The following is a 25,173-nucleotide window of genomic DNA, read 5'->3' as shown; positions in this document are numbered from 1 at the left end:
TCTCTCATTCTGTGGTTGTCTTTTCTCTTTCTTAGTAGTGCCCTTGGAAGCACAAAAATTTTAAATTTTGACTCCAGTTATTTTGTTGTTGCTTGTACTTTTTGGTTTCCTTTTTTAGTCTTTAAAATATGTGACATATATGATTCAAAATTAAAAGGCATGCTCAGAGCAGTCTCACCTTCATCCCCACCTACCCTCTATAGGGAGGCATTTAAATTAATTTCTCCTTTTATTGTTCCTGTGTTTATATTTGCAAAATTAAAAACCCTTTTTTTTTAAACAAAGGTGGTATGCTACAGATACTCTGCACATTTCTTTCTTCTCTTCTTTCACTAAAGAAATCCCGGAATTGAGCCCCTGTATCAGCTGACTGAACTCACTATGTTTCAGGGCCACAATAGTCCAGCTGTGGATGTGCATCAAATGGTTTAGTCAGCTGGTTCCCCGCTGAGGGCCTCTTGGGCTGTTCCCAGTCTTTTCCTGTAAGAGATCATGCAGCAGGGGTAATATCCTTTCGTATAGTAGAGGTGTGTGTCTTCAGGACAGACTCCTGAAAGTGAGATGGCGGGGTCAAAAGTTAAGCCGTAGGAATTGTGGCTGTTGCCAGATTGTCCTCTGCAGGGGCTGGACTGTTCTGTGTTTTACCAGGGAGGTAAGAGAGTGGTTCCCCCACAGGCTCACACACAGAACATACCGTGAAGCAGTGAGATTCTTGCCAGTGTGATCTCAGTGCAGCTTTTCTTTTTTTTAAAATCAGCTGTATTGTGTGATTTACATACGATGAAATACACCCATTTTAAGTGTCCAGTTTGTTGAGTTGTGACAAATTGCTTCCTGTCACCACAGACGGATTTTTGCCCTTCTAGGATTTCATATAATGAAATATGAAGTGTGGTATCCTCTGTGTTAGGGTTGTTTTCTTAAAAACTATATATATTCAAAGTGTATAAGGTATCTTGATACCACATAGTGAAATGGTTACTACAGTGAAGGAAATTAACATCTCTCTCAACTCATATAGTGTGTGGTGTGCGCACCTGAAATCTACACTTAGCAAATTTCCAGTATACAATCCAGCAGGATTAACAGTAGTCCTGTGCTGTATATCAGACCTCCGGACTATTCATGCTACATGACTGCCACCTCGTACCCTTCAACCCCATTCCCCACCCCTTCCAGTTGGGCTTCCTTGACCCAGAATCAAGACACGGAGATTCATGTGTGTTGTTTAACGCATCAGTAGTTTAATGGCTCAGTAGTATCCATTGTATGGATATACCACAGTTTCTCTGCTTTCCTGTTGATGAGCATTTGTGTAGTTTCTAGTTTGTACCTATTCTGAGTAAGACTGCTGTGGACATTCTGGCTCAAGTTTTTCTGTGGACACGTGTTTTTGTTTCTTTGGAATAAACAGGAGTGGAATGGCTGGATCACATGGTGAGCGCATACTTAGTCACTAGACCTTTCTCCGAAGTGGTTTTGCCACTTTCCACCCCCACTAGGAGCAGTGTGTGGGCCCTTCCTGCCCCACATCCTCACAGACACCGGGTGGCGCTGGCCTTTAGCTTCAGCTTTCTGAGGTGGGGTGTGCTGTCTCTTTGTGGTTTTGATTTGCATTTCTCTGAGGACTGCAAGCTGAGCGTCTTTTCTTACTTGCCATTATATTTCCTCTTTGGTGAAGTTTCTCTTCCAATCTTCTCCCCAAAAATCAAGTTTTTGTCTCTTTATTAAGTTGTAAGAGTTCTTTATTTTCTCAATACAAGTTCTTTTAATATAGAGATATTTTCTTCTAATCTACAACTTTTCATTTTCTCAGTGGTATCCTTCCAAGACCAGGAATTTTAATTCTTGTGAAATGCAAACCCATTTTTTTTTTCTGGTTCTTTTTGTGTCTTAAGGAAACCTTTGCATTTCCTTTATTATGAGTAAGGCTGTGCATCTTTTTTTCTGTCTAAGGGCCATTGCTTATTTTTTCTGAGAACTGGCCATGTCTTTAGCCACTTTTTAAAAATTTGGTCTATTGGTCTTTCTCCTCTTGATATTTATTTATTTGAGACAGGGTCTCACTCTCTGTTGCCCAGGCTGGAGTGCAGTGGTGCATTCACAGCTCACTGCAACCTCTACCTTCCGAACTCACATCATCCTCCCATCTCCTGAGTTGCTGGAACTACAGACACCTACCTGGCTAATTTTAAAACATTATTGTAGAGAAAGGGTCTCCTTATGTTGCACAGGCTGGTCTTTAACTCCTGGGCTGAAGTGATCCTCCCGCCTCGGCCTTCCAAAGTGCTGGGATTACAGGCATGCCTGGCCTCTCTTCTTGATTTCTAAGAGCTCTTTGTGTATTACTGAGATGAGCCGTTTATGGTATGTTGTGATGTTTTCTCAGTTTGTCTTTTTGACTGTTTTCCCGTGCATATTGCATGCATGTGTTTTTGCAGAGTCAAGTGTATCCATTTTTTATTGCTTATGGATTTGGGATCATAGGCCTTCCCTACTCCCAGGCTATAATGAGCTCACCCACTTTTGTATCTAGTATTATGGTTTCATTTTCTCTAACATTTGGATCTTTATCCCATTTGGAGTTGATTCTAACGTGTGGGGTAAGGCATGGAATCAATTTTATCTTTTTCCAAGTGACTCTCTACTTCTCTTCATATCATTTATTTAAAAAGTCTATCTTTTCCTAATGAGCTGAGATGGCACTCCCCAGGCCATTATCATTAAAATTCTTGATTTCCACATGTTCTTGGACATGGTCTTCTCTCGTTTCTGTACTCTTCGTGTCCTGCTGGCCATCTGAGTGTTCCCCTGCAGACACACCCTCTCCTCCTCGGGGGTTTCATGACGTCTCCCTCGGCCCATGGTAGGGGCTTCTCACCGCTTTTCTGTTCAGAGGGTTTCCTGGGTGTCTCTGCTTCCTGTTTTTCCACATAGCCTAGAACCAGCTCGGCTGGCTCCAGAAAACATTTGTTTATCTTTGAAAATTGAGACTTTGTTAATGTATTCACTTTGAGAAAGCTGACATCTTTATGGATGTTAAATCGTCCTATGCAGAAACAAGGGATGTGGCTCTATCTACTCCAGTTTACATCTTTCCCAGGTGATACTCTTCTAGGACTGTCGCAGCTGTTTCAGAGGTTTCATATGGATTTTTTACATCTGATGTTAGGTTTATTCCCATGTGTTTATCTTTTTCATTGCTTTTATACTTTTTAAAAAAAATTTTATAGACTGAGTCTTGCTCTATTGTCCAGACTGGTCTCAAACTCCTGGCCTCAAGCAGTCCACTCACCTCAGCCTCCCAAAGTGCTGGGATTACAGGCGCGAACCACTGTGCCTGGACAATATAATGGGTGCCTTTCTTCCTTTCTCTTTCCTTTTTTTTTTTTTTTTCTTTTGACAGAGTCTTACTCTGTTGTCCAGGCTGGAGTGCAGTGGCGCAATCTCAAGCTCACTGCAACCTCCACCTCCCGGGTTCAAGCCATTCTCCTGCCTCAGCCTCCCGAGTAGCTGGGATTACAGGTGCCCGCCACCACGCCTGGCTACTTTTTGTATTTTTAGTAGAGATGAGGTTTCACCATGTTGGCCAGGCTGGTCTTGAACTCCTGACCTCGAGTGATCCACCCGCCCTGGCCTCCCAAAGTGCTGAGATTACAGGTGTGAGCCACCACGCCCAGCCTCTTTCATTCTGTTTTGAACTAAACATTGTTTGCACTGCATGTGGGGGGTTATAATTGGTTGTTGTCAATTTTATATCTTGTTCTTACCAAATACTTTTTCATTTGTATTCTAAGGGTATCTTAGCATGTATTTTATTGGGGTTTCCAGGTGTACTTTGATATTAAACACAAAAAAATCATTTGTCTTTTCCTTAGGGTTGAACGTTTTTTAAAGGTTTGTATTACATATTGCCAAATCTTTTTAAAAATATGGTACCAATTTATACTTCTTTTGTGGCAGTGTTTTGCCATACCCTTGTCAGCACTCAGTATTGATATTTTTAAAAACCTGACAGTTTCCTATGATCTTCATTAAGAGGACATTCACCGTGCCCTTCTCCACACCAGGTGCCCTGCCGAGGACACAGCTGTGGTGAGGACACAGTGGGGAGTCTGCAGATCCCAGCCCCCAGTTCCACTCCAGTTCCCCTCCAGTCCCCATCCCATCCCATCCCCACAAGTCTGTGTTCTAGTTGTTTCTTGAGGTTTCCAATGAAGATGGCTGCTGCCCTCTGAGCCCAGCCAATGGGACAAGGCCAGCAGAGAGCCCGTCCCTGCCCCCGAGATTCGCTCTGGAAAATCCCCGAGTGGTTATGTAAAATGCATTGCTCCCTGCCCCCCGCCTCAGTAGAACCGTGTCACAATAAGCCTTCCAGGTGTCTCGCGGGATCCCCTGCACAGCTCGGGCACTGCCAGCAGCTGCGGCCCCTCAAGCGCTGAATCTGTCCGGGAGCAAGGGGTCAGCCAGGCGCCTTCCAGGGCCAGTCCCAGGCCACCCAGTCCTGGTGTGGCTGAGCACCTATGCCTCTTCCCCATAGCTAAAAACCTGGTAACATGGATGACAAAATGGGTAACACCTCCCTGAAAGTTTCTGCTTTCCTATAAAGCCTAGTCCCAGCCCCAGCCCCGTCCCGAGTCCTCAGGAACAGAACAACCCCAACCACCCGTTTGCAGAGGGCACTGCTGTTTGGCACTGACCCTGCCCTGCCCAGGCTGGCAGCCCTCCAAGGAGGCTGGGCAGGAGGTCCCGGAGGACACGGCCCACAAGGCTCACCCTTTTCATTCTCCATCTTGCCTCATTACCCCCCACCTTGGCGTCCTCCTCCAGGCAGCCCGCCCAGCCCTTTTCCATACACCCCTGTTCCCAGCACTGAAGTTTGCTTGTAGTGTGATCTCAGGCCAATTGCCTTACCTCTCCGGGCTTGTTTCCATCTTCACCTCACAGATAGATGTGAGGAGTGAAAGGGGGAGTATTTGCAGCAGGTCTACACAGTGCGTGGCACAGAGCGGGCTCCAGGAATGTGTGTTCACTGAATAGGAGAGTGAAAGAACAGATGGATTGCGCCGGCAAACCCTCCAGAGGCTGTTCTTCCACTCAGACTATCAGAACCCAGAGATCAGATCCAGGGGCTCCTAAATGCAACCTTTGTTAGAAACACAGCCCCCCTGCCCTGCACTGCTCAGTCCCACCCTAGGGGAGTTTTCAGCCGCACTGAGGATGAGCTCGGTGGGGACCTGACCCAGAGAAAGGGACATTTGGTCACTGGACTCCAGACGGGCCCATCCACAGCCTGGCTGGGCCGGCATCTACACCTCGCTTGGCCATCCCCTCCCGAGAGCTCAGATAGTTTGGCCTCAGGGGAGACGGGGGAAGTGAGAGGGCTGCCTCCCCTCAGCCTGGGAGCTGGGTCCTCAGGAGAGAGAAATTTCCTTCTATTTATTTTCGACGTCCTTGACTTTGAAAGCCAAGCTGGTGTTGATATTTACCTTGGCCAGGCCTCCCGTCTCCCCGGGCCAGCCTCGTGTAAACATGCTGTTCCTTCTCTCAGCTCTGCTAGCACTGAGGTGGCCTTTTGTAACCAGTTCTAGGAATTTTGAAAGTCTGAAGGCGTAGCTTCAGGGACTGGCCCTCCAGGGTGCCAGGGACCCTGAGACCTGCTGTGCTGGCCTTGGGCTCTCTCCCTGGGGGTTCACGCCAAGGACTGCAGGGAATGAATGGGCCTGGGTGCATGCGGGCAGGGTGTCTCTTGCTGGGTCCCTCAGTTCTCCACACAGCCACACTGGGGCCTCCCGCTCCCCAGGTTCACTGCGAGGCTCAGACTCGTTGAGGGACTGTGGCAGGATCTGGCTGTCTCTACTGTCCTGCTCCAGGCCACCTCCACGCTGGCTGGTGGGGAGGGCTTGCTCTTCAGCTCTCTAGTGTGAGTTGGGAGTGTCGGCAGCTGGACTACAGTTACAGGGAATGTGGAACAGGCACCCAGGGTGCAGCCTCCCGAGGCAGCACGTGCCCATGCCAGAATCCCTGCCCTCAGGGAGCTTGCCTTCCAGCGGGCAGGTGGACCGCAAGGAGAACAAGCTGGCTTGGGGTAGGGTTGAGTGCTGCAGAAGCCAGGATGAGCAGAGGCTGGCTGGGTCAGGGACAGGCCCCCGAGGTGGATGTGCAGGAGGTGAGCACAGGACATCCCCAGTGCAAATCCCAGCCCTCCACTGTTGGTTCCACCAGGTGGTTCACGCACTAGTGACGCCTTGGCAAGTCTGAGATTTGGTGTCCTTGTACAGAAATGGGGTGGCAGTCCCTCAGAGACAAGGGAGTGGTTCTGCAGGTGGGAGCTGCCATGACCACTGCGGTTTTAAAGCATCTGTGTGCCTACCACCAGGCAGTGGGACATCTTGGCTGAGCCTCTCCCCTTCTCCACGCAGATCTGGGACATGAGCGACGATGAGACCATCTGAGATGGCCCCGCTGTGAGGCTGACTTCTCCCCGGCCGCCTGCTGAGGAGCTCTCCATCACCAGAGCAGGACTGCTGACCCCAGGCTTGGTGATTCTGGTCCCCTCCTCTCCATACCCTGAGGACTGGGACCCCCTCCGCTGCCCAGGAGCGGCCATGTTCAACGTTACTCGGGATTCACGATGCCACCAGTTCAGAGCTGAATAATAACCTTGGCTTCGGCCTTGTTATCGACCTGGGACTTGGTCCTCTGTGCAGTTTTTATTTCTTGTGACAGTGTCTGATAGCCGTCCCTCAGGATCCTTTCCCCTTGGCCCTCAGGGGGTGGCCCAACACAGACCAAATGGGGAGGTGAGCAACCAGCTCCTGTCCAGAGCCACTGCGGGAGGTGGTACCCTCATCCCCAGGATGCCCTGCCAGCCCCACTGCAGGCTTCTCCTGTGAGGGCCCTGGGCATGGCTGAGGGTGGGGCCCTGTGAGCACACTGCAGCCTGGCCCTGGTGGAGCGGGAGGAGGAGAGCCAAGCTGGGTGCGAGACTAAAGGGCCCACATGATCCACTGACCCCCGATTTCCACCACTGACAGAGTGTGCCACCCAGACATGGCATTCCTGCCTCCCGGCCTGTCCTCCGCTGTGGGCATAGTATCTGTGCCTGCCTGCCTGCCTGCTTGAGGGAAAGGAGTTTCTGTTGCTGCCTTGAGCTGGGGGAAGAGCCCGGGGCAGATCCTGGCAGCTGCCTGGTGAGGTGGAGTCCTCCCTGCCTTTATGAGCATGCCAGGCCCAGAAAGGCGAAGCCTGGGCTGCCTTCCTGGCCCAGCTGAGGGGAGGGGTCAGACAGTTGTAACTCAGGCCAGAGCTGGTGTTCCTCTTTCTTCTGGGTGTGTGCAGCTGTGAGGCCCCAAGAGCAGGGGTTGGAAACCCAGGAGAGGCCATGGCCTGGGTACCTCTGACCACCCTGCCCCGTGTAGAAGGCATCATCCCTGGAATGCTGTAGGAACCAGAGGCACTCTTCCTGCTATTTTATTCTTTCAGCTTTCGTCTTAGGCCCAAAAGCAAAGTGAAAATTGAGTCTGGGCTGACCCTTAACAACAGCAGGATTTAGTAGGGTAGATTTCAAATGAGGCGTCTCCCAAAGTAGCCAGTCCAAGTTCCGGCGGCTGTCGTTCAGCTCATGGGAGCTTCATGGGGACACAGCCGGCACAGGTGCAGGGCCCGAGTCCGCCCACCCAGCCTGGCGCTGAAACTCACTCGGGGGCTGAAGAGCCACACGTACACTATGTGGTTTAAGAGCACTTTATTATTGTTCTTAAGGCTACTTTTAAGTACAAAAAAAAGATGGCCTGCCAAACCTTTTTTTCTTCTTCCAGGAAAAACAGGCCACAGAGAATGGTATATTACAGATTTACACACGGAGAGACGCTCAGAGCGCACTGCAGGCGGCATGGCTCTGGCAAGAACTTCACGGAGCCCTTCTTAGAGCGGGGAAGGGGGCTCTTTCTCAGTGAAATGTTTGGTTTTCTGCTGCCCCCTCTGCCCAAGGCCCCCTCCAGGGTACTGCCTATCCCAGATAGGTCAGTGCACCAGGGGACCGGCCACCAGCACCGCCGACCCTCCCAGAGTGACGCCCTTGTTCACTGACAGAGAGACCTGTCCCAGGAGTGTCCTCCACCGAGCCGGTCAGCAGTGGGTTGTTTTCCTGTTACGACGCTCAGTAGCCTGTAGCAATAACAAACTAGTGGCTATGATGCAGATGCAGTGTTCTCATAGAATAACTGTGTTCCTGCACTTTTACAGACAAATCTACGACAAAAAAAAAGATCAACTTTTTTTTTTCCCAAACAACAACAAAAAATGAATGATTACAATAGGAAAGGGAAAAATTAAATAGCTACATATCATTAACAAATTAATGTTCTTCCAAAAATACCTACAAATTTCTCTGTACATTCTTTACGCACAGCGTAATGATGGTCTTAAAATTACCTATATAAAAAAAGTGTTCTCAACGATTTTTCCTACAGAAAATATAGGGGCCTGAATGCCAAAGCTTGGAAGCCCAGTAGAGTGGGAGTGAAATGTGTGCGGGGCAAGGAGAAGGGCTTTTCTTTCCTCCACTTTTCAAAGGCCTGCAGCCACCCTGTGACTACAAGAGCCAGTCCTCCGACCTTTTCACCCAGTGCCAATTTCCAAAATTCAACAGCCAAACTGTAAAACCAGAGGTCGTGCAGTGTGCAGAGTCCACAAAGCCTTGCAGGTGAGGTGACCACACCCATGTCACCCGGTCAGGTGCCATCGTCGTGAGCCTCTGCTGGGCCGGGCGGAACACAGCACACCCCAGGCGGAGGGGACAGAAACGCTCATTGACTAAAAAGGAGCAGCTGTGACCTCCACAGCTGTGTCTGTCATGCTTGCTTCATCTAATTTCTAGTTAGTAGCTATTAATATAGCAAATAATAAAATGCAGTAATAACAGTATAAAGTCAGAGGAATGTATACTGCCTTGGCCCCAGCGTACGAGGAAGCGTATAAAACACCGTATCACAGATTGTCAGTAATCTGCTGTTCAGCCAAGAGAGTTCAAAGGGAGCAGTTTCTGCATGTAGGGAAGCTGGAAGACGCAAACCCCACCTCCCCTGGGAGCTTGTAACAAAGCAGACGGGGATGCAAAAATGCTGTCAGCCGGCAGCAAAACTCCAGCATCCCACACCGCAGCTGACCCACTGCTCATCACGAGGGCCTGCCAGGAGCTGGCCTCCCGCACTGCTTGTGAGTAAAGTGAGTATCAAATACAAATCTTAGAGTACAACTGTACCAGCAGTAAGTATATCTAGGACTGTAACTGACAAAAATAAACTAATTCTGAAAAGAAGATAGTAAGTATTAAGGTTTTTGTTTACTGTCTATATAATTAATAGAAACCAGCTATTTTTTCTCCATTAAAACATGCATCACGTTTAAAGCACTATGGAATCCTCCAACCTCAGCTCTAGTCTAACAAACTGCAGTGTTCAGAGAAGGTAAAATGCCCGTGATTGGTAGAGTCTGCAGTCCAGTTGCAAGCACCTGAAATCTAGAGAGAGAAAGACCTATAACCTGTATGAGACTTCCCCTTCCAAAGCTGTATTGTCTAGATTAAAAAAAAAACAAAAACAGTAACAACAACAAACACACAAATGGTCAGAAATGTCATCCTTAAACCCTTTGTTTTTCAGCAGTTTGCCCTCAGAGTTCTGGCATCACACATAAAGTTGTCAGGCAACTTTAGTCCTCCTCCAATAGTGCAAATCAGACACGACAGTTCTCTTCAAGTATACACACGCACACACACGGACCGAACCAAACACGCCGTGGAAGCTGAGCCACACACACCCCGGTCTCAAGAAGCAAAGGAAAAAGCACAAAGCATCTGAGTCACCAATTCATCATGGCTTGTGACTGAGAAAGCGCTGTGGAGTCCTGGCCCCGTCGGGGCGGCAGACCTGCATCAGAGGTTTCTTTGGTAACTGAGGCAGGAAGTAAGGATGCTACATTAGACAGATGTTCCACACGTAGTTCCTGCTATCATGTTTGAGGGCCCCCTTGTACGGATACCAAGCAAGTACAAAAACAGAACAAAAATCCCAACATCATGGTTTTTGCGAATAAACCATCCCTTCCCTTCCCCCAACCCCACCCCCATGATTTTTTTTTTTTTTTTTTTTTAAAGTACTGACTGTTCAAAGCTCAGGCAAACCATGCAGATCCACGTGTTGTTGGAGGAGGCGCTCCCTTCAGGAGACCACAGACGGGGAGTGACTGTGGCTGACCATGTGGGCAGAGGGGCTGGCGGACTGGCCTCTGCGAGAGGCGGACTCAGGGCTGCTGGACGCTCCGTCCTTGGCCGCTTTGATCTGGAGCCACGTGTCACCCAGAGCTTTGGCAAAGTGGTCGTCCACGGAGCCTGTGATGGACACAGAGTTGGGTGCCGGCTCGGGCTCCTTGTAATTCTTGCCCAGGCTCCTACGGAAATGCTCCTCCACCACGGGGTCACAGGTGGTGGCGGCTGCAGGCAAGCAGGAAGGCAGTCAGACACAGGTGGTTGCAGACAGGCACGGGTGCAGCACCCTCCCTCGGGCAGCCCAGAGCTGGACTGGCTGCCACAGTCAGTGTGGGCTCTGCAAACAGAACCCACCTCCCCCGGCTAAGTCAGGCACTTGGGCAGGTCACTTCTCTGTAAAATGGTGATGTACCGACTGCACTGGGCCAGAGTCCAAGTTCAGAAAGAGAACATGGCATTAAATTTAACAGTAGCTGCTGCCCTCCCTGAACTAGGGCATGAGATCCTGGAATTGAGGGGGGCAGCGTGTTTCTCATGCCCTTCCCACCCAAGCCACACACAACGCTAGGTGCACACTGGACGTGCTCAAAAAATACTTTTTCAACCTCAGCAATAGATGGGCTCAGGGGCGAGGGGTTTCAGCCAACAGCATGACAGAGAAGGGTTCTGCTGCTACTAGCACAGCTGTGACAGGTGAGGAGGCCCGGGACACTCACCGCTTGGTGGCCTCCGGTAGCTGGCAGGCCCGGGCGCGGCACAGCCGCTGTGCGCGATGGGGCAGTGCGAGAGGTTGCAGTTGCGGGCGCCAGCCGAGGCACAGGTGATCACGGAGGGCCGGTTCTGCGGGGAAGAGGGGTGTCAGTATGTGGAGACCCGCCTCAGTACGGGGCACCGCCCCTGGGGCCCTCCCCAGCACCCTTCAGGCTCTGTTCTGGAGCCCTTCCTGACCCCGTCTGCCACCTCCCACTTCAACGCTGGAGTCCTGTTGCTAAACACGGCCAATCCACAGAGTGAGCGCAGCTCCAAGGGTGTGTGTAGTGGCCCTTGGTCGTGGCTGTTTGGATTAGTGACAGTACAAAGGACAAAAGCTCAACTGTTGAGTTGGTCTGTCCCCCTCTCTCAAATCTGTTGAGACAAACACCGAGCATCCTGTGGAGGGCAGAGGGTTGCAGGAGGGACCTCGCTTCTCCCGGTAACGTCCCCAGAGCCCTTCCCATTGTGTCCACTGAGCCGCAGGTGTGCCTGGAGCCATCCAGGACACTTCAATACATGGCAATTAACTGGAAGCATTTTGCTTGAGCCAAAGCCAGCTCGAGTTGGCTTCAGTGATGACCTACAAATCAGGACAGAGAGGAAATGGAGGAAATACGCCTGAGTGTAGAACGGTACACGTCCCACCCCAGCCGGATCTGCCTTGCACACAGACTCACTCTCCTTCCCTGCCACTCCTACGCTGTCTGCCTGGCAGACTCCCCTTGTTCCTTCAAGCCCTGTTCAGATCTCTCTGTAAGGCCTTTCACTGGCTGCCCCCCGCTTCACTCCTGCTCCCCCAACCCACCAAGATTCAGCACGTGCATCGGTCTGTCCAGGTGCTCCTGTAAGACCACGCACACCAGGCAGTATGTCTGGCCCCCCAGCCTAGGTGCAGAACCTCGGACAGAAAATATGTGTGAACTAAACAGAACTTCCTCAGGTTCCCCCAGGAAAAGTATCTTGCAATATCCCTGAGGACAAGGTGGTGGAGTATGTGGGCTGAGTTCCAGGACAGCCAGTGAGGAGCTGGTTGAAATCACCCCACAGGGACCAAGGGTGACAGTAGTGTCAGCCAGAGGGATGCTGGGCTTCGTCCTTCCCAGCCAGCCCTTTCCATTCAAGTCAGAGCAGTAGCTGGTATAAAGACACAAAAGGCTTGCCTGCCAGACCTTCTCATGATAGAAAGTGATTGGGAATGGCGAAAATGGATTCTAGGATGAAAATGTGGATCCACAAGGATGAACTGGGATTAAACATAAGGGGCTGTACTTGGGTCTAACAAGAAATGACACACGCCAGGGTAGAGGGAGACGTGGCTTAGCAGCAGCAGACAAACCAAGAATTCAGGGTTTCTGAGTGGCGCAATACTTCCACAGTGGGACAGAGCTGCCCAGAGTTCGTGTCGCCTCCGTGGTGTGCACACGTGGCAGCGCAGAGAACCTGGGCAGGTGGAGCTGGGCTGAATGTCCACGCTCTGCCTGTGGACAGGGCTTCAGGCGAGGGTCTTCACAGTGCTGAGCAGACAGGGTCGGAAAGGGGGTTGGGGACTGACAGATGGGGCCTGGAGCAGATCTCACACTGGCTGACCACAGAGGTCAAGCAGCAGCAAGAGAGCAAGATACCAAGACCTGGACATGTGCAGAGCCAGGAGGGAGGAGGGCCTGCCCCGTCCAGCTCTCAGTGAGATGGCCAGGTCCTTCCCAAGCCTGGCTGGACCCATGACCTTGGGCTCAAGGAGACCCCCCAGGATCCTCCCAATAAAACTCCCTTTTGTGCCCAGCCGTCTTGTGCTTTGCAGCGAGCATGTCCTGAGCCACGCAGATGTGGGGAACTGGGGAGACGTTTCAAGCACGGGGAGGGGGAATCAAGGAGGAGGAAGAAATGAGCTCGCTGTCCAGCCTTTATGTCAGTCTATCCAAGGCAGGAAAGGCCATTTCAAAAGAGAGTCTCTAGCACGGGACCAGCAGGGCAGGCTGGCCAACTGGTATCAGAACACCTTTAGGGCATCTCCTGACCTGAGCTGCAGCGAATCACCTTAACCGGTCACCTGCAGATGCGAAGATGTTCGGTGTCTGGGTATCCTCTCCTCCTCCCCACAAGCCAGGCTGCAGGGTGGCCTGTGAGCCCTCCTGGGACTGGCTGCACCACCCCCCGGCCCCCGCTGGAGTCAGACACCTCGCCCTTGCCTCTGTAGTGGAGTGCAGGCCGGGACTCGTCCACCTAGAACAGGCCAGGCCTCCAGATGGTGAGCGTTTATGGGATCTCGAGGCTCCCCTGCCCCACGCCCTTGTTTTCCAGATGGGGAAAATGAAGGCCAGAAACCCCCTGCTGGAAGTTACGCCGCAGATTTATGGCAGGGCCAGGATGAGCCTTGTCACTAACCCCTTCACCCGCTCCCCCACCCCCTGTGACTGTCCTCAGACAGAGGCTGCCCTGGGGGAGACAGCGCCCACCTGTCCTATCTGAAAGGAACCCCCAAGGCTGCCTGCACCAACACTTTTTTTTTTTTTTTTTTTGAGACGAAGTCTCACTCTGTAGTCCAGGCTGGAGTGCGGTGACGCGATCTTGGCTCATTGCAAGCTCCGCCTTCCGGATTCAAGTGGTTCTGTCAGCCTCCCGAGCAGCTGGGATTACAGGCACCCACCACCACGCCTGGCTAATTTTTGTACTTTTAGTAAAGACAGGGTTTCACCATGTTGGCCAGGCCGGTCTCGAAATCCTGGCCTCAAGTGATCCGCCGCCTCGACCTCCCAAAGTACTGGGATTACAGGTGTGAGCCACCGCGCCCGGCCCTCGATGTGCGAAGCTTAACCCCATCCTGCCTCTCCTCACTGGCTGCTGCCCAAGGCCACCCTCTTGGTGTCTGTCTATCCTGAGCTGCCATCACAAACATGAAATGGGGGGACACTTTCTGCAGCCTCCCCATACATGCCCCTCAGGGAACTTTCCTGTCCCAAGTTCCCAGAGATCTGAGTCACATTTTCTGCCACACAGAGGAAGGTTTCCACCATGTCCACCCACAGGGCTGCAGCATGCATTCTGCCCACCTGTGGACACAGAGCTTTGCTGTCACCCCAGGAAGCCCCCTCCCCACCACCATTCGCCTGGCTCTGAGCTACAGGATGACACCCAACAGACTCCCGGGAAGGGGCCTCAGAGCCGCTGGAGCACAGGCAACGTGGCTGCTTGGTCTCCTCAGCAGGGCGCTGGAGCCCAGCTGAGGTTCCAGTGCGTGGCCTCGGCCCCGCCACGCTGCCGCAGGAAGGAGCCCCACGAATGGCTACGACGTGAATGACATGTGCTGACAGCAGCCACGGCAAGGAGGGCAGGATTGACCCCCTATTCCCCACCAAGCCCAGCCTAAAGTGACAGCTCCGGTCGGGCCACTGTGCCCTTCCCAGGAAAATGGGCAGCTTGGGGTGCCCCATGGTCCCTGGCTTTGTCCTTGCTCCAAGCCTGGATCCTGTAAGGACACAGCTGGGGAGCTGAGGTTCTCCCTTCTAGGAAAGCTGCTCAGGAGCCCCAAGGCACGAGGAGGGGCCCTCGCCACATGAACGGGCAGCAAGGCCCGTTCCAGGTTGGAGAGAGGGAGACAGGCTAAAGAAATCAGGCCACTCTGTTCAGCAGTTCCGTTTTTGCCAAGCAACTGTGACCGAAACCAACTGCAAGATTCTCAAGAGCCTTGGAGAGTCAAGGAAATCATCATCTAAGAAAACACTAAGCCCGTCAAGGGCCCACCCTGACCCTGCGGGCAGAGACAGCCCGCGAGGCTCACAGTTACATCCCCCAGGTCACCAAGGGCCAAAGGCTGGACGTGGGTGCTCTGAGATTACAGCTGAATCCTCCCCTCCATTCCCCTGTCCTTCAGGGACTCCCCAACAGCCGTGGCAATGGCCAGAGAGCCAGGTTCCACCTGCACAGTTCAGGCCATGGCTCGTGGCATCATTACAATGCCTGCTGAGCTTCACAAAGCAGAAAGGTCCACTGCCCACCCCCGGAGGCAGGGAGCGGGTCCCTGTGGGTCGCACTGCCCACACGCCTCTGCTGCTGCCCAGGCGCACACTCTTCTCCTCACATCCATTTCCCCAACTAGACTGGGAGCTCCCTGTGGCCATGACAGTGTCCACACAACCACCTCTGGCTGCCCAGAGCTCCGCTCTGCAGAGGGCTGGGTAAATGGTGAGCACTAGTAAAACGCTGACATGAACAGCAGTGATAACCTGGCCCCAGGTTCCATCAGACACATCAGCGCTCTCTCCTCCAGACGAAAGCTGAGTGTGCTGAGAACGACGACTGCATCTTGCTGGACTGGCTTCTGGCACCCGCCGGCACACAATAGGGGTCTATGCCATTTTGTTAAATGAATGAATCAAACAAACAGGATTACAATGTCAGACTCCAAGGCAAGATGGGCAACTGTTCTCAGCTTCACCGGGATTCCCAAGCACCAGAACCACCTCTCCCAACTCCCAGGGCCTCCCCAACCCGCAGTTCCAACAGACCCCATCAGAGACGGACACCAGGCAGTGCTGCTTGAGGGAAGCCCCGGGGGTGCCGCAAGGACACGGAGGCTCTCGCAGTTGAATGCACGGAGCCTGGAGGCTCCCCTCGGGGCACAGCACCCTCCTCTCTGTCAGTCTTAGCAAATGCTGACTAGTGACTAAGGAGCTGTTAGGTCGCAGTGCCCGGAGGTTCAGTGAGCTCCAGCAGCGATTCCAAGCCTCCTCAATGCTGCTGCCTTCCCCCACACACTTCCCCAGGAACCCCGTTTTTAAAAAGATTTGTTTCTACCAAGCAAACAGTGTTTATTATGTAATCATTTAATTTCCTATATTCCTTTAATAGAAAAAACTCCCTACGTACCCATCATAGGCTTCTGACCAGCATGGGCTCACAACCCTGCGGCCATCAACTGTCCAGGACCCCAGCCCAAGGTAAAGCAGCCTGACATTTCCCTTCATCTGTGTGACCTTCTCAAGGAGAAACGGAGGGCCCCCCTGAGGATGACGACATTGATCCTAAGAGAATCAGGCCTGCCACAGAAGACTGCTGAAGAAAACGTCAGTACAACACCCTGTACCGTGGCAGAAGAGAGATGAAGCCCCAGTGACATGCACCTTGCCCAAGGCCACGAGTGCTAAGATGCGAGGTCCGGGCAGGTCTGGGCAGGAAGTAAAAGCAGAAGAGGACTCCTGTTCTGCTGTCCCTTGTCCCAAGTGCAGAACGGAGGCGAAGGGTGGCATCCCTTACCACCTCCCTCCCTCACCACCGCCCTCGGGGTCCTCTGCCCGGGGCTCTCCATCCAGCTCAGTCCCCCAGCCCCCGGATTCCCCCTGCCACCCTCCCAGACAGAGGCCCACCTGCTGCCGCTCCCCCGGGGTCAGTGTGGGCGAGAGGCCGGCCGGCCTGCTGGCGTCCAGGCTGTTCTTGGTCAGTGCGAGGGGCTGCTCCAGGCCGAGGCTGGGGAGGGACGTGTACAGGTGGCTGCCGTGCAGGCTCATGGTGGGGGCCACGGCGCGTTCGATGGGGCTGCGGCTCCGCTCCCGGGGGTCTTTGCGGCAGTCGCCATTGGCAGTCTTGTTCCTGAAAAAGAGGAGTGAGCGTTCAGAGGGGAATCCCTGGCATTTTCTGAAAGGCAAAGGGGACAGTGACTGTGTGCCAGGCACTCCGTGTTGCTTATTTAATTTTTTACCCTGAAGCTCAGGTCGTGTGGCTGGGCAGCATGAGGAGGAGCCGGCTACCAGCCCGGGTAGTGGGCTACAAAGCCCCTGGGTGCCGGGGAGGCTGCTGCCAGCGGAGTCCAAAGTCAGCTCCATAGAAGATGGAGCCCCCGACCCAGCGGCGTCCTCTGCCCGACTCTCTGTTCACTTCTACAATAATCTCCACCCCCTCGGAGCCTGGGGAGCTGGAGGCCAAGCTGGTTTGATAAGGACCTGCCACGTGGACAGGACGGGGACACTGACAATGATCCAGTCACCGGCTGTGTCCTACATGCCGGGCCTGGTCTAAGCCTCCACAGTACTGCTCAGCCCATCTTCCTAACAGCACCAAGCAGGCAATGCCTCCACCACCCCCTGTCCAGACGAGAACCCCGAGACTCAGAGTGGTGGAATCATCAGCTCAGGCTCCTGGCTGACACGTGGTGACGTCTGCTCTGGTGCTCCCGGGACGCCGCAGGGAGCCAGCGCGCAGCTCGCTCATCCAGGACACACGAGCAAGAGTGACCTGCGTCCAGAAGGTCCATCACTAGCCCTGGCCATGTGCTGAGCTCTCAGGTGATGCCACGTGGAATCCAGGTGAGACAGTCAGCGCCGCCTCCATCCGATGTATTAGTCCGAAGGCAGTGTTACATGTCGCATCTATCAGGCACTGGCCCCACACAGGTAAGGCGCGGCCAGCCCCAGTCCACCCTCCACACTTTATTCCAGGGGTCCCACAGTGGCATCTGCCTTGGGTCTTGCCTCTTGAATCCACCACATTCTCCGCTGACAGAGTAATCTTTTTCCATAACTAATGAGCTGGTCTTTTAAAGAAAAATGTGATGAATCATGATTTGAGTGAATTTTCTTTAAGAAATACAAATTATTTTCAGAGTCTGCAAGTAGTCACCTGTCTTAACTAGCAGAAAAGCCTGGGCCTGCCCTGGTGAAGCAGCAGCCACAGCCCCCATTCTGGACTGGCTGAGTATGTTACACACACACACTGAAGATGTTACACACACACACACTGAATGTTACACACAATGTTACGCATGCACACAGAATGTTACACACTGAATACGTTACACACATGCACGCACACACTGAATGTTACATAAACGCACACAGTTACACACACACATGCACGCACCACACACACATGCATGTGACAGGCATACCTTTCTGAAACTGTAGATTAACTTCAGTTGTAAGAACACAGAGCCATCACATGCACCCTGTACCCTGACTCCCCGGATGGTGGCATCTTGTAAAAGTACAATACAATATCACAACCAGGATAAGACAACTACCAACCTTATTCAGATTTCCTGTTTTGCCTGTATCCATCCCAGAGCAATCTCTTTATAAAGCAAATCCAACCACATCCAGCCCTTAGTTAATGTTTTTAGCAGCTCAGCACGGGCCTTGGTAGCCTCTGGGCCTGACCACCTTCCCATCCTCATCTCTGGCTCCAAGCCTCCAAATGTTGTGCTCCGTAGTTTCAACCGTCTACTTGCCATTCCTCAAATAAGACGCAGCCACTCTGCCTCTGTGGCTGTGTACAGGCGGTGCCGCTCTAGCCTCCCTCCTCCCCCTGTCCTGCACTGCCAACCACAGCTGTAGCGTAAAATCCCAAAGTGCCCCGTGCAAACCTTTAATATAGAACCCATCACCCACCGTCAATGATCTCTTCATCTATGCACCTGCCCCTCCTCACATTACCTCGCCCCTCCTATCTCATTACCCTTGCTAGCATGGGCGCACAGAGAGAGACTTAACAAGTCAATGAAGAGAAACAGTGCATGGGTGACTGGGTAAGAAAGGCAGGTATCGTGGAGTGGAACTGTGGATGGGCAGAATCATGGAGAGCTAGAGGGCTGAGGAGTCTACTGGAGGTGCGTTCAAGCCTTCAGACGGACTCTGCAGCCCAATCAGTGAGCTGTTAAGGGCTGAGCAGGAGAAGCACCAGAGGGGGCCTGAGTGCAGCCTCGGCTGTGATGTTGTGACGTCATTCTGTGCCATCTCTAGCAGGGGCACGTGCTCGGCTTGCCACTCAGTGCCCCGAGGCGTTCCGAGCCTCGGCGTCTCCATGTAACCATGTGGTCATAGTAAGACCCACCCAGAGGACTCTAAACGGGGGACAAACAGCACACAAACCAAAATCAGGGAGTGCCAAGAGGACCCAGTCAGCCCTAAACCAAAACAATCACAGCGGCGCACTGCAGCCCTCAGTGAGCGCCAAGAGAACCCTGTCAGCCCTGAACCGAGTGTATTGATTATAGGGTGATTAGCTGTACAAGACCCAGTATTCGTTTATGGGTTTTTTTCTTTCCTTTTATTCTCTGGCTGATGATACAGAATGTCTTAAAAGCAATGAAGGAATAAACGTTCAGCCCATTAAGACAACCATGGAAGAGAATGTTCTGGCCAGAGCCTAGACAGTAGGTTCCATCAACGCCACACACATCCTGGCGATTTTCAAAACATTAAAATACTAAAAGCTTTAATACTGAACCCAGCCTGTCCATGATGTCGCTGTCCGCGGCAGTTCAGAAGACAGCACAGGTTTCTGCAATGAATGCCTCAAGGGTTACGATCCCAGACACTGACATCACCAGAGGATCTTCCACGGAACAGACATCAAGCCAAGCAGGCCTGAGATCCGCTGGCTTCTACCCTAAACAGGGCTTGGTTCCCGAATACTCAATTCATCCGTGTCACCGCACATCCTCATCTTCAGTGTCCCGCTCCCTTCCAAATTCAGATAAAGACACAATTTCATTGTTAACGACATGAGTGAATGGCTTCTCTCCTCCTCACTGATACTTCCACGGGCCACTTCACGAAGTGCACAGACCTGGGGGCTCATATCGCGGATTCAGGAGCGCCTCAGACATGGTGTGCCTCTGAATTTAGACTTCCGTTCACTCAGCCAGTGCTAGCTGAGTCTCTGTTCTGCGGAGGTTACAGAAAGGAAGCCACAGCCCTGCCTTCTCACGGGCTTACAATCTAGCAGGGACAGAAAGGCCCCGGTGGGGCTGCAGCTCCCAAGTGACGGCTCTGGCTCCAGGCGAGGTCCGAGGATAAAGACAGAAGTCCAAGGATAAAGACACCCCCGGGTGGCAAGGAGGAGCAGCCTAAAGCTCAGGCCACGTCTGCCCATGTCCAAAGCCAAGGTCGGGGCACATAAGGCATTGCCCACCCCTCGCACCTTATGTCCTAGGGGCACGGCACAGTCACATGGAAGACTCAGCGGCGCCTCAGGAAATCCAAGCATGACTTGGAGACCACATCACAGAGGAGAGGGATGCCAGGGCCGCCAGGTGCCAGGGCAGAGGTAAGGACAGGGCAGCCCCGCACCTAAATCCACCATCTGTGCTCCCATAGCCCCACTGCGCGCCTACCCTACGCAGGGCAGCGGGGAGAAGGGGACTTCCAGGCGCACTAACTGGAAAGATGGTCCATGGAACACGGCACAGTGGGCACTACGGGTCAGACAAAGACGCTGAAAACAGCGAGAAAAGGCCCAGAGGACTGGCTGGTTAATTTTAGTAAAATTATACATTACTCACATTTCCAGCTCATTTTGCTGGTTCCCGGAGCTTCAAGACAGACATTGTTTTCTAGGCCCTGCTCCCCCCGGTGAATCACCTCCCAGCCACTGCTTCCCAGGCGTCATGTGCTCCCCAGGACGGCAGAAAACCACATGCATCCTGCCCGGGAGATGGGAGTCACCTCTGCTCCTGGTCAGGACTGTGCCCGAGAGAGCCCACTGCATCCCCGCGAGCACCCAACGGACTCCGACTGGCTCCGTGCCAGGCCCATCGGAGCCACTGAGGCTGCACGGCACCCGGCCCTGACCCGGGCCTCATCCCCATCCTAGGCAGGTACTTCCACTGCCAGCTGCCCACGGACAGAAAGATGGAAAGAGGAGGGGGGGAAAGAGAGGCCTACGACACTATCATCTAGGACAGAGTTTTCTGAGGACTGAAGGCCACATGCTCTCTAAGCTGAGAAACCAAGAATGTGTATCATATTTGGGGAAAAGTAAACCAGATTCCAAGCAGTGACACTGAAAGAATCCATCACGTGAAAAAAGTGCACTGCATGTTTGATACTCATTAAAATGGGTTTCCCGCGCTCCAACATTAAAAATGAGCTTCCCGCCCTCCAACAAACGCGCTCCAGGATGCTCAGCCGCCAGCCCCATCACCTGACGTTCTGAGCCTGCACTGCGCTTCATTCACCACGGACCGCCGCGAGCCACACCGATCTGAGTCTGAGTTCTTCTGCCTGAGGAGGGGGTATGCGTACAAGACATTTTGAGGATATATTCTGGGGTCCCCAAAGGCCCCCGGGCACCATGGCAGGGCCGGTGCTCCCACCCGGTGACAGAGATGAGGCCCAGGGCAGCCTTGGGCCCTGGCCTCCCACAAAACACCATCCTGAGGCAGCAAAGCAGCCCATCCCTACGCCAGGCGGTGCCTGGCAGAAGTAGACTGAAGGCCGTGCAGAGACATCCCCCAAGTACCGGAGTCCAGCCGGAGACAGAGATCCGAAGGAGGGGCCAGCAGTGGGCCAGTGAGTGGGCCGGGACACAGCCCCATCTCCAGCCCTTTCGTCCTCTCCCTCCCACCGCAGCAGTTACAGGAGAATCTGACCTCTGAGAACTGGCAGGACAGCCGGATGCCCACACAGTCTTAACACATCATAATGAGGTTGCTGGCTGGGCATGGTGGCACGCACCTGTGGTCCCAGCTACCTGGAGGCTGAGGTGGGAGGATCGCTTGGGCCCAGGAGGTGGAGGCTACAGCGAGCCATGGTCACGCCACTGCACTTTAGCCTGGGTGACAGAGCAAGACCCTGTCTTTAAATAAGTAAGATTGCTAGCACATCTTTAATCTTAAAAAGCTTCCTCAGAAAACAGACTTAATGCCACTGAACGGTGCCCTTAAACCTGGTGAAAGTGGTCAGCTGTATGCTCTAATTTTTTTTTTTTTTTTTTTTTTTGAGGTGGAGTCTCGCTCTGTCACCCAGGCTGGAGTGCAGTGGCCAGATCTCGGCTCACTGCAAGCTCCGCCTCCCGGGTTCACGTCATTCTCCTGCCTCAGCCTCCCGAGTAGCTGGGACTACAGGCGCCCGCCACCTCGCCCGGCTAGTTTTTTGTATTTTTTTAGTAAAGACGGGGTTTCACTGTGTTAGCCAGGATGGTCTCGATCTCCTGACCTCGTGATCCACCCGTCTCGGCCTCCCAAAGTGCTGGGATTACAGGCTTGAGCCACCGCGCCCAGCCTGCTCTGCTAATTTACCACAACTTTTTAAATAATAAAATTTTACATGAATACTATAGAAAGAACTTCCTCCCAACCTTTACCTGCTGCCCCCTGGGGTTTCTGTTGTGTACAGGGCAGGTCAGCCCATTCCAGTTTTACAGAAGAGATGGCCAAGGTGGAGAAGATGAAGGCTTTGCCCAGACAGACCACCCACCACAGACACCAGCCCTGTGGCATGTCGTCACACCAGGACCACCAAGAGACTCTCCATCACCTCCCAGCTCCACCCCAAGCTTCCAGGAGGCCTTTCCCACTCACCAGCACCATTTCCACCCACCTTCCCGCCCCAACTACAGAGCCGCAGGGAAGGAGCCGTGCGGAGATGCCGGCTGCCAAGGCCTGTCCCCAGACAGTCCCGCCTAGCTGGCTTTCTCAGTCAGTAAGCGCCTGAGGCACAGCTCCCAGGGGACCCTGATCCCTGGCTGGACCGTGCACTCCTGGGAGGGCTGACACTGCAGCCCCCACGTCCTAATCTCCTTGGCTCCACACAGGTGACCACATACCAGATGTTCTAATAACTGTCCATAGAGTAAATGAATCATTAAGGTACACATAGTATGTGTGAGTCCAGTTAACAGCATTTGTGGCAAATGACAAGAGAGTTAAGGAGATTTCGGAGAAAATGACTGGTGGAAAAGACTTTTCTCCGACAAAGCAGAATTTAGGGAACATTTAAATGTTGGGCACAAACAGTGGTGAGATGTCTTCTCCCTTCAGTTCCTTCCTCCAACTTCTGTTGTCCTCCTCACCTCCTCCCTGCTTCTACATGTCCCCTAGCTCATCCAAAGCACCCCACAACACACACACAGGAAGGAACTCAGCACCGTGGCTTCTCTCCCCTTGTGAGTGGGAGAGTTCACTGCTTCCCAGCGAGCAACAAGGTGCCTGGGTGTGTCCCCGAGACATCCTGGTCAAGCCGCGTCACTCCTCTGCCAATTTTAGACGGGAAGCGGGGGAGGTGGTTGCAAAGGAAGGCCTGGGTGAGACGATGTTTGCAGAGGTGGCGGAGACCAAGGCAGAGACACCCTCCTAGGTACAAACGGCAAGAAGTGTGTCGTGGGCAGGAAAAAGTTGGGAAGATACCAACATTCGGACTGTCCTGAAGACAGAGATGACCCTGAGGCTCCTGGCTTCAACAGCGGGGCCCACCCTCGCCCGCAGGGACAAGGGCAGAGACTGTCTCTGCCTTCTATGCATCAGCAACTACTGCCATAGCTTAACATTGTTTAATAACTGAGAAAAAGCCACCAAAAAGTCAAGGGAATCAAACGCGAGTGTGAATGCTGCCACAGCCAGCATGGCTGCCACAGCCGTCCGCCCACAGAACGTCTCCCCCATTAATTCTCCACAAAGGGGCCAGGCGCAGCGACTCATGCCTGTAATCCCAGCACTTTGGGAGGCCAAGGTAGGTGGACTGTATAGGCCCAGGAGTTCGAGACCAGCCTGGGCAACATGGCGAAATCCCGTCTCCACAAAAAATAGGCATGGTGGTAGGAGCCTGTAATCCCAGCTACTCGGGAGGATGGCTGGAGCCCGGGAAGTTAAGGCTACAGTGAGCCATGACAGAGCCACTGCACTGTAGCCTGGGCAACAGGGTGAGACCCTGCCTCAGAAAATAAAAATAAAATACTCCCCACAAAGGTAGTGTCCCTCTTTTTGCTGGTCCAGATTTCAGAAATCGACTCCATGGACCAGGCAACACAGGACTCATTTGCTCCATCTATCACGAGACAGCTGTGAGAAGCGTATTGGCCGGGCACAGTGGCTCACACCTGTAATCCCACCACTTTGGGAGGCCGAAGCTGGCAGATGGCTTTAGCCTAGGAATTCAAGGCCAGCCTGGGAAACATGGCAAAACCCTGTCTCTACCAAAAATAGAAAAATTATCTGGGCGTGGTGTCACGTACCTGCGGCCCCAGCTACTCTGGAGGCTGAGGTGGGAGGATCACCTGAGCCCAGGAGGTGGAGGTTGCAGTGAGCTGAGATCTGCACCACTGTATTCCAGCCCGAGTGACAGAGTGAGACCCTGTCTCAGAAAAAGAGCTGGGGACTCTCTGAGTAAGTGATTGATGTTGACTATCTTTATTATCATCAGTTCTCATTTACTGAAGGACATGCCCAATCATATGCTAGGCCTTATCTTAGTAAATTCACTGCCCCGCTGCAAAATAAGCGTCATCTCCATTTTACAAATAAATAAACTGAGCTTCAGAGAGGCTAAGTAACTTTTCAAAGTTTACAAAACTAGTACAACAATTCCAATATATATTGGACTGGCTCCAAAGCCTTTCCATTTTCCAGGAGAGAGGAAAATACAAAGACCTGTGTACCTACTACTCAGAACTAGCAAATGAAAATGCGCTCTCATATTTGCTTCGGGCCTTTTCTTTCCTCTGGCCGTGATGAAAGCAGCAGAACATGCAGACGCATGAGGTCCCTGCTGCAGGCCCTTCTCAGTCCCGTTCCCCTCTCTTCATCCCCAGGGGCATCCTGTTTTGTATTTGGTGCCTCCTGCTACCTGGCTGTCGTCCTCTGGCCACCCGTGGATGTGTCTGGAAGCACACATCCGTAGCATGCTTCCCACTCCAGCATGCCAGAACACTGTGTGTCTTGTACAATTGTGTCTTTCCCTCGTGTGGTCTTGAGCTCTACCCATGTTCCAACACAGAGACTTGGCTTATGCATGATATTGCCTGCTCCGTGGTATTCCTCCATACAAATACACCACTGCATATGTACCCGTTCCTTTATTGACCCCCCAGTGCCTGGGCACTCTTTGGTTTTTTCCTTATGAAAATGGCCCCCATAGGCCAGGTGCAGTGGCTCACACCCGTAATCCCAGCACTCTGGGAGGCCGAGGCAGGTGGATCACCTGAGGTCAGGAGTTTGAGACCAGCCTGACCAACATGGCGAAACCCTCTCTACTAAAAATACAAAAATTAGGTGGGCTTGGTGGTGGGCGCCTGTAATCCCAGCTACTCCAGAGGCTGAGGCAGGAGAATCACCTGAACCTGGATGCAGAGGTTGCAGTGAGCCAAGATTGAGCCATTGCACTCCAACCTAGGCAACACAGCAAGACTCCATCTCAAAAAAACAAACAAACAAACAAACAAAAAAA

The 25,173-nt window shown here is 52.8% G+C and overlaps 3 protein-coding genes across 7 annotated transcripts in view; 1 reads left to right on the top strand and 2 right to left on the bottom strand.

Moving 5' to 3' along the window:
• The window catches only part of ATG7 (autophagy related 7), a 305,815-nt gene extending 299,122 nt beyond the window's left edge, over nt 1-6,693 (top strand). Inside the window, exon 20 of the mRNA XM_011994118.1 lies at nt 6,423-6,693. Within this exon, the coding sequence (XP_011849508.1) occupies nt 6,423-6,455 (33 nt within the window). The 3' untranslated portion in view covers nt 6,456-6,693. The remainder of the gene's footprint in view (nt 1-6,422) is intronic.
• Nucleotides 6,694-7,732: 1,039 nt separating this feature from the next.
• The window catches only part of VGLL4 (vestigial-like family member 4), a 156,090-nt gene continuing 138,649 nt past the window's right edge, over nt 7,733-25,173 (bottom strand). For 4 of the 5 annotated variants that reach the window (XM_011994114.1, XM_011994113.1, XM_011994115.1 and 1 more), the window contains 3 exons: nt 16,384-16,606; nt 10,987-11,110; nt 7,733-10,495 (listed from right to left, as the gene is read on the bottom strand). In XM_011994114.1, the coding sequence (XP_011849504.1) occupies nt 10,224-10,495; nt 10,987-11,110; nt 16,384-16,606 (619 nt within the window). In that variant the 3' untranslated portion in view covers nt 7,733-10,223. Of the gene's footprint in view, nt 10,496-10,986; nt 11,111-16,383; nt 16,607-20,294; nt 20,615-25,173 lie in introns of those variants that run through there. The other variant, XM_011994117.1, reaches the window with a different exon arrangement.
• On the bottom strand, nt 13,547-16,286 carry LOC105549523. Its single transcript, XM_011994112.1, has one exon. It carries the CDS (start codon nt 14,449-14,451, stop codon nt 13,891-13,893), a length of 561 nt encoding a protein of 186 aa, XP_011849502.1. The 5' UTR covers nt 14,452-16,286; the 3' UTR covers nt 13,547-13,890.

This window comes from Mandrillus leucophaeus, unplaced genomic scaffold, assembly GCF_000951045.1.
Source record: "Mandrillus leucophaeus isolate KB7577 unplaced genomic scaffold, Mleu.le_1.0 Scaffold442, whole genome shotgun sequence".
Lineage (NCBI taxonomy): Eukaryota > Metazoa > Chordata > Mammalia > Primates > Cercopithecidae > Mandrillus > Mandrillus leucophaeus.
The sequence above is the reverse complement of the archived record's forward strand: the minus strand, read 5'-3'. Positions and strand labels throughout refer to the sequence as shown.

Coding starts and splice junctions, on each gene's coding strand:
- LOC105549523 (XM_011994112.1), bottom strand. CDS start 14,451: ATGGGGCACCCCAAGCTGCCCATTTTCCTGGGAAGGGCACAGTGGCCC.